Source organism: Bos grunniens, chromosome 23 (assembly GCF_055505025.1).
Source record: "Bos grunniens cultivar Pamir isolate PY7600 chromosome 23, Bosgru_T2T1.0, whole genome shotgun sequence".
NCBI lineage: Eukaryota > Metazoa > Chordata > Mammalia > Artiodactyla > Bovidae > Bos > Bos grunniens.
In genome coordinates, this window is record NC_141187.1 from 33,764,092 (window position 1) to 33,776,895 (window position 12,804).

General features: G+C 41.7%; 2 protein-coding genes across 9 annotated transcripts in view; one reads left to right on the top strand and one right to left on the bottom strand.

Moving 5' to 3' along the window:
• Positions 1–12,804, top strand: part of SLC17A1 (solute carrier family 17 member 1) — a 249,724-nt gene that overhangs the window by 163,841 nt on the left and 73,079 nt on the right. The window lies entirely within an intron of this gene.
• SCGN (secretagogin, EF-hand calcium binding protein) overlaps positions 1,979–12,804 on the bottom strand; it is a 52,367-nt gene continuing 41,541 nt past the window's right edge. For 4 of the 7 annotated variants that reach the window (XM_086369993.1, XM_086369997.1, XM_086369994.1 and 1 more), the window contains 4 exons: positions 9,911–9,956; positions 9,606–9,665; positions 8,537–8,605; positions 1,979–2,544 (listed from right to left, as the gene is read on the bottom strand). In XM_086369993.1, the coding sequence (XP_086226119.1) occupies positions 2,416–2,544; positions 8,537–8,605; positions 9,606–9,665; positions 9,911–9,956 (304 nt within the window). In that variant the 3' untranslated portion in view covers positions 1,979–2,415. Of the gene's footprint in view, positions 2,545–4,326; positions 4,591–8,536; positions 8,606–9,605; positions 9,666–9,910; positions 9,957–12,804 lie in introns of those variants that run through there. The other 3 variants (XM_086369998.1, XM_086369995.1, XM_086369999.1) reach the window with 2 other exon arrangements.

Consider the following 12,804-nt stretch of genomic DNA (forward strand, 5'->3'; position numbering starts at 1 on the left):
AGTCACTGAGGACCCTAAGCTAAGAATTTATACAGCCACAGTTACAGCAGTGAACCTCAAAGGTGGTCTTCATGCAGATAAAAGAGAAAGTTATTAATTAAATGAATAATGGTCAGCTTCAGGTCCAATTTTTTTTTTCCCATTTTGTGGATTGAGATCATCTCAACCCTTGAAATGTTTGTTCTTTGAAGGATGTCAGGTACACAGTTACTCAACATTTGGACAATGAGAAGTCTGTCTGCTTGGCTTGCCCTGTGCTGTTTCTTGAATGCTGTTTACGCTCCCATGAAGAATTAATCCACACTGAGTGATCCAGACTTGGAGAAATGTCCTGCTGGGGGATGTAGTGGACCCCGCAGTGAGACCAAACCTCTGGGGAGGGGCCAAGGTTTCCTGAAAGGTACATGAAAACTGACCACACATGCATGTGTGTATATGTATACACACAACACATCTTTATCCATTCCTTGTCAATGGGCATTGAGGTTGTTTCCATGTCTTGGCTGTTGTGAATAGTGCTGCTGTGAACATTAGGGTGCATGTATCTTTTTGAATTACAGTTTTGTCCGAACATATTCCCAGGTGTGGGAGCTGGATCATATGGCAATTCTATTTTTAGTTTTCTAAGAAACCTCTATACTATTTTCCATAGTGGTTGTACCAACTTACGTTCCCACCAGCAATGTAGGAGGGTTCCCTTTTCTCTGCACCCTCTCCCACATTTGTTTGTCGGTTTTAATTATGGCCATTCTGGATTGGTGTGAGGCAGTACCTCATTGTAGTTTTAATTTTCATGTCTCTAATAATTAGTGACATTGAGCATCTTTTCATGTGCCTACTGGCCACCTGTTTGTCTTCTTTGGAGAAATGTCTGTCAAGGTCCTCTGTCCATTTTTTGATTGGGTGTTGGGGTTTTCTGTTGTTGAGTTGTTTGAGCTGTTTGTGTATTTTGGAGATAAAGCCCTCTTCTGTCGCATCATTTAAAAATTGGCCATTACTCACTCCCTGAATCCCCACCTCTGAGATGTACAAGCACAGACACGTTGTTTAGCTTCTATTTGCCTCAGTTTTTTCATCTCTGAGGTGGGTGTCATGATTGTATCTACCTCACAGGGTTTGGTGAGTACTGAATTATTTAAGGTAGAGAACGCACCCAGAAGTTCTTGGCACATAGAAAGCACTTGATGAGTAATAATTACTGATACTAATTATCTGTATGTTGGAGATAAGAGACACCTAAGAGAAAGGGAACCAGGTTGGGACCAATGTGTACCAGTGAGGGGAATCTCTTGAGTGGTCGAATTTCTTGGGTTATGATCAGCATGCTATTCTGTAATTTTTCTGAATTACCTATAACACTTCGTTAAAGCTGAAACTCCTGCAAAGTCTGTTATAAGTTAGGGGTGTTATGGAAAATAAAGTGTCAGGACAATCAAGGAATCACTCTCTGCCTCTGCCACAAGACAGAATGGCTCCCTCTCAGGGGGACTGAGTCAGAGTTCCAGGAGTGAAGGGCAGAGGGTTTGGTCCATGGGGGAGCCAACAGCCTCCAGAGAGATCCTCGATAGTTACAGGCACAGGAGAAGTCCTCAGGCATTCCAGATTTGCTAGAGGAAACTGTTGGAAAGAGGATGGTTGGAGTGGGTAACAGATGCTTGGGTTACCTGGAAAAGATTTTCTCCACATTTCTTGTGTTCCCAGCTGCCTGGCCATGTGAGTTCACAAAGCATTTAAGAGCGAAACCTAGCCCAGGACGAGTGTTCAGGTCTTCCCCACGCAGTGAGATGGGGGTGATTATGGGCAAATCCTACTGTTGACTGGAACTCATTTGGGCGCCTGAGAACAATGGAAGGACTGGTGGTGTGGCTCCCATCAGGATCTTCTCCCCTCCCCCACCCCAAGTTAGAGAACTGTTCCTCCAGCCAGCCATCAGGTAGAACCTTGCAATGGTCACAACACAATAAGTTATTTCTGCACCTTTGTTTCCAGCTGCAGATTTATTTCCACTTCAGAATCTATTTGTAGAAGTCACGAGACTGCCACAGGTGCCTCACACTGTTGAGTAGAAAGCCCACAGGAAGAGGACAAACGGAGGGACTCAGCTGCCCCCACCTCCTCAGACAGGCAGAGGACAAGCCAGGCAGACCCTGGAGGTCAGCTGAGTCCTTAGGGGGACAGGAAAGGCCAGGGTCAAGGGGAAAATAACACAAACCCTGCGTGGGGGGCTTCCAGTAAAGGCAGGGAAACACCATGCCATTCAAACGAAGACCCTCCTCCAGTCCCTCTCCTTGCCTAAGAACACCACATCATTTGTTAGAAAGTTTGCCTACTGTCCCCAGTAGCAAAGAACAGATAGAATTTTACCAGCAGGAGCTCAGAAACATGCTAAGAGCAAAAGGTGAAGTGATCTGGGGATTAGGGGTTGATTTTCAGCCCAAGACACAAAGCCAGCTCAGACTTCTGAATTTTTCCATCCTTGTTCACATCGCAGTGGCGCAAAAGAATCTCCCGAAACTTATCAAGGTCCACCCCTCTGATGCTGGGCTGAGGACAACAAAAAATAACATGTCAGTAAGCAAGTCAGTGGCGGTCCCACCCTTTCATGCCACCCTGCCCCCACTCTATGTCTACTAAACTTAGGGGACACCCAGCCTTCTGGGAGCGCCTCCCTGAAGACAGGCCTCCAGGAAGGATTCCATCTCTTCATCCCACCAAATACTGCCAAGGACTAGTTTTCTGCCACCAGGTTCAATTCTCATCCTGTTTCTTCAGGTCAGAGAATGTCTGTTCCCTCATCACTTCTCTGCGGTTTGTACGGAAAACCTGCCTTTTTCACAACCACAATAAAGATATTTTGCCTTAGAGCAGAGTATTGTCACCAAAATTCTGTCTCACTACAATGATGAGAGAAGGCGCGTTTATTAACTCCCTGCGGAGATACTGAAATCTCCCTCTAGTTTTTAAAAGGGTAACAATGAATTAAAATCTAAAGAATTATGTTGTTGAGCCAGATAGACCCCATCGGATTTATTCCAAGGAATATTTCAGGGGTTAAGAAGGAATTGTGATGCAGGTCAGCTAGGAAAATGTTCTAAACTCAAAGGCCTGCAAAAGTGAACAACAGTGGATGGAACTCAATGATTCTTCCCAGATTATTTAACCCTCACAATAACTTTGGGAGGTAAATGATTACTCCTTGTTTACAGATTAGAACACAGAAACTCAGAAAGAACTGAGACATCTTGCCATGCCAGAAGTTGCAGGAACATTTTTGATCCCAAGTCTTTTGTCTCCAATTAAGTACTCATTTCACCAGTTCTCACTGTTCTCATGGGGAATGGCTGGCCTAATGAAAGCCATATGAATGGTGATGAATCTAAATTTAAAAGTCAGCGTCTGAAGAGAATGGAAAAACCAACTAATCAGATTTCCAAACCCTTTGATATTCAAACCCTTCAATTAGTGGACTAGTTATGAGTAAAGAGTTCGCAGGGTTTGATTTCAGGAACTCGCAGAAACATTTCCCATCACCTAACCTCACCCCTAGGTTAAGCTCTAGGAAACCTGCAATAGGAAACAAAACCTTTCATTCTACAACTAGACAGCCATGTTAAGACAAGCCAATCTGCACTGTCCCACAGGGTAAATGACTGACACCAAATCCACCCTGATAGAAGGTTTTAACAGAGAGAAGGGGAAATAACAGCAAGAACTGGGAGCCAGATGGCAGAGAGCAAGAAGAAAAAACACCAGAGTGGGGCAGGATTCTGGGAGAATCAGGAGGGGAAAATTGGGGGCCAGAAGCTAAACTTGATGGACTTCACTTCTCTGCCAATAATCTCTTGAGTGATTGGACGAAGAGGCTAAGGCATAACCCATTGTCTGTAGGTTCTCTTTGTTGGGTATAGCTCCCTGGGTGTCAGTGCCAAGCAGGTGTAGAAGTGGCCCCAGGGAATGTGGCCTAAGAAGTTCTGAAAACAGCAAGCTACTCTGTGTCACTCCATATTAAAGGCTCATTTGCTGCACAGTTACAAGGCAAGGGTGTTTGGTCTTCAGTATCCTCAAACCACTTTGGCTACAACCCTTTCTGCAGCAAGTGACACCCTGTCTCAGGATCCTTTTAGCACTCTTTTGAAAAGACTCAGGTGGTAGTCATTTACATATTAGCAAAAATTAATTTGCTAAGATATTTATGCAATAACCAGGCTATTCTAAGTGCTTTTTCCCTCCTTAACGTGTTGCCTGCAAAAGAATTATTCCTCTAAATGAGTTGGAATATTTTTGAATGTGTGGAAGTATGTGTTGGGGAGGCACTTGTGGGTATGAATGTGGGTGTATGCAAAGGAAATTTCTTTGGACCTTTTGAGTTGTGTTTTTAATGCTTGATAACTTACTAGGAGTCAGGAGAACTGAATGACACTGCTCAGAAATGCTTGAATCACAGAAGACAAATCATTTGAAACCACTGAGGGCCTCTATTTTAATAACAAGTTGCCAATATAAGTGCATGCAGTTTCCCCTTCTAAGGTCTCTATGTGTCCCCTCTTGCCAGCCATCTTCTTGTGAACAACAGAAAAGCAGATGGTGTATCTAGCAGGGAAGAGAATAAACTGTTGAGACCTAGGGGCAGGACCTCTCATCGTCTCCAGGTAGATACCTTGGTCATCTCTGGCGTCCCTTTTATATGGCTTCTAACATTATTGTTCACATGTCTACTTCTTGGTGGGTGCTTAGAATCTTCAGTGTCTTGCCTTCCCACTTTCTAGTTTAGGATGTAGATTGTTTTGTTGGTGTTGATTGTCTTGCTGTGCTAAGTGAGCTATGCTGCTGCTGCTAAGTCACTTCAGTCGTGTCCGACTCTGTGCGACCCCATAGACAACAGCCCACCAGGCTCCCCCGTCCCTGGGATTCTCCAGGCAAGAACACTGGAGTGGGTTGCCATTTCCTTCTCCAGTGCATGAAGGTGAAAAGAGAAAGTGAAGTCGCTCAGTTGTGTCTGACTCTTAGCGACCCCAGGGACTGCAACCTACCAGGCTCCTCAGCCCATGGGATTTTCCAGGCAAGAGTACTGGAGTGGGGTGCCATTGCCTGTAGTCTTTTAAAAAATCTTGTGCATAAATTATGGTGTCTGCTCCCTCAGGGACTTGCTGTCTCAACACATTGATGGAGAACAGGCTTGGGAACCGTTTTCCAGAAGTTAAAGAAAAGGGTGATCTGGTAAATAATCTTTTTAACACAAATTCAACCTATGTGTCATACATGACCGTACAAGAATTAAAAAGCTATAAAATAAGTGTGCTTAAGTCATGTCCAACTCTTTGTGACCCCATGAACTGTAGCCTGCCAGGCTCCTCTGTCCATGGGATTTTCCAGGCAAGAATACGGGAATGGGTTGCCATTTCAGGATTATTGTAAACATTAGGGATTCTGTCCAGAATTTATGTTTAGAAGTTGAGCCAGCCCCCTGCTGACTCCATGGCATGTTCTGAAAATTGCTTTTAAAATAAGTTATTGGCTTAAAACAGATATTGGCTTAATTGCCTTGTGGCCCTTTCTTATAAAATGAAAATAAAGAAAATCCACAGGAGATGGCTCTAGCTAATGAAGCTGAGAAATATCAGATCTCAATGGTCTCAGTGTCAGGGTCTCAATGACCCAATGGTCATATTTGACTACATCTTTCAAATTGTGTGGTGAATATTTTTTTAAGCAACATGGAAGACTAGAAAGGTCCAATAAAGAAAGGCTCCTTCAATCATCTGGCTTCAGGGGAGAACATTAGTAACTAATTACTGTGTACATACTTTGTAGCTCAAGAGATCAGCTCCTATAAACTGCTTTTGTATTACAGACCACAATCTGACCCAGTCCTTAGAAACCAGCTATCTCAGGTTGTCTGGTACTAACATGGAGAAGTTCCAATAGCCTCACAGAAATAGAGTGGCAAGGACAGAAATGATGGGGACACTCTGATTTCCCATAGTGGCAATATGAGTCCATTAAAAAGTGAGACAGACTTCTGCTTCCACCTCAGATTTTTAGATGGTCTCAAATTTTTTCCTTCAATTTTCTCTAGAGAATTACCTTCTCTGCTCTGTTGCTGGTTTAGGTTTTACTTCCATGGTCTCACATTAAACTTTGGAAGCCATTGCCAAACCCAGAGATGGCTGAAAGACAATTGAAAGAGTCTGTAAGGATCTGAAGCCTCTGGGCTCGACAGGCAATTAGGGGCAGTGGCTCCACTAGAGAGAAGGCCACACAGCTCTGGAAAACAGGTTCCCAATCCCCTTTATTCTAGCAAAAGCAAATTAAAACTCCAGTTAGACAAGGCCTTCTGCTGTGCAGCTTTAATGTCCCATAAAAAACTGCTCACTTTCTATGACAGAAATCATTCTGGTGTTACATAGATAATGAGTGAAATGGGATTTTTCCCTTAGCAATCAGTGTATAAAGGGCAACACCACACCAACACCCAGCAACTGTTCTGACTGTGCAAACACTGGTGAAATCTCCGACAGGAGCAACATGTGAAGGGCACAAAGAAGGGGCAAGGGGCCAGTTGAGTGGGATTAGTAAGAGTTAGGAGTTATCCTCATTAGACCTCAGAAATAAAAAAAAGTCTCATCCATACCTGCTTAACTACAATATGTAAACTTTCTGGAGATTTATGCTGAAATCAGTATCTGGGCATTTTCCCACTGCAAAACCCCACAATTCTAATCAGATGTTTAAGAAGGTCTGAGACTCCAAAAACAGTTAATAATTGTTGCTACTCTAATTTATTGCCACCTAGGCCAATCAAGAAATGATCCTTGTGTCCTATACAAACCTCAAAAGCAATCCCTAAGGATATTATGCCTAAGGTCACAAAGAGTCGGACACAACTGGGTAACTGAACTGAAGGATATGAAACTACTAAATTCAGTGGCTACACAGTCCCATAGAAAAACACCCACGTAAGAATTGAAAATATCTGGATTTTTCCTGGATCATGCAGCTAGTCAATACAGTTCATCAGGATCTCAGAGGAGATTACTTTTTCAAACATTGTTTACCCTACATGGAACAGCTCTGAGATGTAGATATGATCTAAAGTACATAAATCCCAACCACTGCAATGCCTGCCTAAATAAAATAGCCATCTTAGGCTAGGTGTTAGAGCAGCCTGCTGCAGGGTTGGGGGCACTGAGTGCAGCGATGCGTGCATGGGACCTTTTGAAGGAGGTTGCCATTATCTTCATGACCTCCACCATAGTTTGGTCTCAGGTCAAACAACAGGAGGCAACACAACCCTGCCCATCAACAGAAAAGTGAATTAATGATTGACTAAGCATGGCCCTGCCCTTCAGAACAAGACCCAGTTTCCCCCATAGTTAGTCTCTCCCATCAGGAAGCTTCCATAAGCCTTTCCTTATCCAACAGAGGGCAGACAGAATGAAAACCACAATCACAGAAAACTAATCAACTGATTACATGAACCACAGCCTTGTCTAACTCAATGAAACTATGAGCCATGCTGTGTAGGACCACCCAAGACAGACGGGTCATGGTGGAGAGTTCTGACAAAACGTGGTCCACTGAAGAAGGGAATGGCAAACCACTTCAGTATTCTTGCCTTGAGAACCCCATGAACAGTATGAAAGGGCAAAAAGATAGGACACTGAAAAATGAACTCCACAGGTAGGTAGGTGCCCAATATGCTGCTGGAGAAGAGTGGAGAAATAACTCCAGAAAGAATGAAGAGGTGGAGCCAAAGAGAAAGCAACGCCCAGTTGTGGATGTGACTGATGATGGAAGTAAAGTCCCATGCTATAAAGAACAATATGGCATAGGAACCTGGAATGTTAGGTCCATGAATCAAGGGAAATTGGAAATGGTCAAACAGGAGCAGTCCCCTGGTGTTTAAAAAAAAAAAAAGCGGGGGGGGGGGGAGAAAATCCCAAGTATGGAATTTATTATAGGAAATTAAATGTTTTAGTTACTCTAGTAACCAAGTCCATAGGAGGAAGACTTTCTGTAATCAAAAAATAAAACAGCAAGGTGCTCCTTTGGTAAAATGGATGACTCTCAAATGATGCTAACAAGAAGCTCCTATGGGGGCTTCACTTAATTGGAACTACAAATGATCTCAAGAGAGGAGAGATTTGTTGGGTTTCACAAAGCTTAATGGCTTCCCAGGTGGTGCTAGTGGTAAAGAATCTGCCTGCCAGTGCAGGAGACATAAGAGACACAGGTTTGATCCCTGGATCAGGAACATCCCCTAGAGAAGAGCATGGCAACCCACTCCAGTATTCTTGCCAGGAGAATCCCATGGACAGCAGGCTACAGTCCATAGGGTTGTAAAGAGTCAGACATGACTGAAGAGACTTAGCACACATACACAGATGATCAAAGTTTGTTAAATAGGCTGCATCCCTAGATTTTCTGCATCATTTCTCTTTGGCCCTACTGATTCCCCCCAAATAAACAATGGAATAAAAACAGCAGGCCCAATTCCTGATGAGAATGATCTGTCTACACAGTCTCATGAAGTCACCTGGACAAGCTCCATCATGTCTTTGACAAACCCATCCACTTCTGGGCCTTCTAGGGCTCCAGTTTTACTCTGAAAGATGAAAGATCCAATCAGCCAAATATAATTTTAAGTTAAAAAGCTTAAAGAATAAATTACACAAGTAGACCAAATCAGTATTCTTTTGTGACTGCAAACAAGTTTGGAAATGGCCTGTTCTAACATGTTGTTCTAACAGTAGTCTTTAGTTCCTTACTGTGACAAATAGCATTAAAGACTATACCAACTTTATTTACTTCCCAAATACCAGGACTCAGTTCAGACTAGTGCTAATTACACGTTCATTGACCCTTTGAAGGACATATTACCATTTTAAGATTTTGCTTTATGATATAGCAATGATTTAATTATTATCAAAACACATTTTAAATTCAAGAGGCACTAGATTGAGCATATTAGAATTATTATATGGTTCATGTATAAAATATTTTTTACCCATTTTAGAAGAATGCCTATAAAAGTACAATACATATTAAAATATTTCAGTATTTTACTTTCTTCTCTAAAGTTTCAGTTATGACAGGTTATCCATTTTCTTCAAGTTTTTTTAATCCTGAACCTTTAACATATCATTAAAAAAAAAAATCCATTTCCTTAGTGTGTTTTACCAGACACTAGTACAGTAATTGCTATATGCCAGGAACTCCTCTAAGAGCTTTACAAACATGAATTCACTTTCCCCCTATTTCTTTAGATTGGGTGTGGTTTTTTTGTATAACTATTTGCTTTTGTATCTGAGCATACTAATATAGAGACCAAGAAGGAGAAACTTTCTTTTAGTTTGGATATAAGGCACAAAAAAAGAAAAAACTACTTTATTCTCTTCTCCATCAATACTCTTATGTCTATTTTTACTTAGTTCTCAAAGTTTTACTATAGAGAAGCTAAGGGTGCCTTGACGTAGCAACACACATGTGTGATTGCTGTTCATTACACAAGGTTAGGGTCTGCGAGTAGGATGACACCACATAGGGACTAAACAAGCTTCCTACCTAAAGATGGCCAGCATAGTATATCAAAAAGGCACACTTACAACATCATAGTGAGCAAAGATTTTCTCAAAGTCCCTTTTTCTTTCTTCAGAGGAACAGGCCTGTGTATGGAGAAAGTAGTATGTCAGTCAGTAATGTGAAACTTCTGTGGTACCATTCCTCCAGGGTCTTAGGCAACTTTTATAAACTTTGAGTCAACAATCCTTAATCTCTTTTAATTCCAGCACTGAGCTTTGTCAGTCTCTAAACTGAAGGTAAGAGAATTACATGCCCATCTTCCCTCCCTCTGAAATCTGTGGAGAAACATAAATGATACAAACCCATCTGGAGAAGTGTCACTACTTACATCCATTTTAAATTGGAGAAGGAAGTTTTCCTGAAGAGCCAGAATCCTAAACAGGAAAAAACCCAAAAACAAAAAATGTAATCCATGTGATGATCTTTCAGCTCTCAATTAGAAGTAAAATGTATAATTCAAGTGTGAGGAAAGGACAGGCAATTTCCAAGTTATATTCTGCAGAATAGGATATGTGCTTGGAAAACAGGAATTTATACAGTACAAAAATTAAAGAAGGGAAAGACTTTCACAGGATTTAGTAGTCACCGTAGACATTTAAAAACTCCAGCAAGATTGCAGGTACAAGGTCATATGCAAAATTCAGTTTTTCTATATATTAGTAATGGCGAATCCAAAAAAGAAAGCAAGAATACCATTCCACTTATAATAGTATCAAAAAGAATAAAATTCTTAGGAAAAAGTATAAGAGACCCTTAGACTTAGTGATTTTTTCCAACATTGATCTATAGTTTTCAAAAACGACCTAAATATTATTGCAGCCATGAAATTAAAAGACGCTTGCTCGTTGGAAGAAGAAAAGTTATGACCAACCTAGACAGCATATTAAAAAGCGAAGACATTACTTTTCCAGCAAAGGTCTATCTAGTCGAAGCTATGGTTTTTCCAGTAGTCATGTATGGATGTGAGTTAGACTATAAAGAAAGCTGGGCACCAAAGAATTAATGCTTTTGAACTGTGGTGTTGGAGAAGACTCTTGAGAATCCCTTGGACTGCCAGGAGATCCAACCAGTTCATCCTAAAGGAAATCAGTCCTGGGTGTTCATTGGAAGGACTGATGTTGAAGCTGAAACTCCAATACTTTGACCACCCAATGCTGGGAAAGATTGAAGGCAGGAGGAGAAAGGGACGACAGAGGATGAGATGGTTGGATGGCATCACAGACTCAATGGACATAAGTTTGAGTAAACTCTGGGAGTTGGTGAGGGACAGGGAGGCCTGGCGTGCTGCAGTCCATGGAGTTGCAGAGTCAGACATGACTGAGCAACTGAGCTGAAATATTGAAGGACATCCATGATCAGGAATTAGACTTAATATTGTTAGGATGGCAATATGCCTCAAATTTATCTGTATATCCAACACAATTACTATAAAAACCCCAGGTGCCTTTTTTGAAGAAATTGATAATCTGATTTTGTAATTCATGTGGAAGTGCAAGGGATTTAGAATACCCATAACTATCTTGAACAAACCTTTGAAAATCATTCCTGATTTAAAGACTTACTCAAAGCAACAGTAAGCGAGATAAGGTGGAGTGTACAACATAAGATGTAGCACTATCATAGGGATAGACACGTGGATCAATGGAATAGAAAGACAGTCTAGAAATACACCCATACATTTATGGTCAATTGATTTTTGCCAAGGTCATTGAATGGAGAAAGAATAGTTTTTAAAGAAATGGTGTTGTGGCAAATGGATATCCACATAGGTTCCTACCTCATACCATATATAAAAATTAACCCAAAAGGTATCAAAGGCCTAAAAGTAAAAAACTTAAATAATAAAACTCTTAGGAAAAAACATAAGGATAAATCTTCAGAAGCTTAGATTTTTGCAGTGGTTCCTATATATGACACCTAGAACGGAAGCAACCAAAACAAAATTCTGTAAAATTAAGCAAAATTAGATAAATTCAGTTCAGTTCAGTCACTCAGTCGTGTCCGACTCTTTGCGAACCCATGAACTGCAGCACGCCAGGCCTCCCTGTCCATCACCAACTCCTGCAGTCCACCCAAACCCATGTCAATTGAGTCAGTGATGCCACCCGACCATCTCATCCTCTGTCGTCCCCTTCTCCTCCTGCCCTCAATCTTTCCCAGCATCAGGGTCTTTTCAAATGAGTTAGCTCTTCGCATCAGGCGGCCAAAGTATTGGAGTTTCAGCTTCAAAATCAGTCCTTCCAATGAACACTCAAGACTGATCTCCTTTAGGATAAACTAGTTGGATCTCCTTGCAGTCCAAGGGACTCTCAAGACTCTTCTCCAACACGACAGTTCAAAAGCATCAGTTAGATAAATTCAGTTCAGTTCAGTCACTCAGTCGTGTCTGACTCTTTGCAACCCCATGAATTGCAGCACGCCAGGCCTCCCTGTCCATCACCAACTCCCGGAGTTCACCCAGACTCATGTCCATTGAGTCAGTGATGCTATTCAGCCATCTCATCCTCTGTCCCCTTCTCCTCCTGCCCCCAATCCCTCCCAGCATCAGAGTCTTTTCCAATGAGTCAACTCTTCGCATGACGTGGCCAAAGTACTGGAGTTTCAGCTTTAGCATCATTCCTTCCAAAGAAATCCCAGGGCTGATCTCCTTCAGAATGGACTGGTTGGATCTCCTTGCAGTCCAAGGGACTCTCAAGAGTCTTCTCCAACACCACAGTTCAAAAGCATCAATTCTTCAGCGCTCAGCCTTCCTCACAGTCCAACTCTCACATCCATACATGACCACAGGAAAAACCATAGCCTTGACTAGACGAACCTTTGTTGGCAAAGTAATGTCTCTTCTTTTGAATATGCTATCTAGGTTGGTCATAACTTTCCTTCCAAGGAGTAAGCGTCTTTTAATTTCATGGCTGCAGTCACCATCTGCAGTGATTTTGGAGCCCAAAAAAATAAAGTCTGACGCTGTTTCCACTGTTTCCCCATCTATTTCCCATGAAGTAGGCCTCATCAAAATCAAAAACTTTTGTTCTTCCAAGGATACAATCAAGAAAGTAAAAAGGGAACATATACAATGGGGGGAGAAATTTTGCTAATATCTGATAGTATCCAGCATATGTAAAGAATTGCTACATATGCTACAAAGAATTGCCACACATTGCTACGTATTTTAATTTCCAATAAAAGGAAAATTAACCCAATTTTAAAGTAGGCAAAGGATCTGAA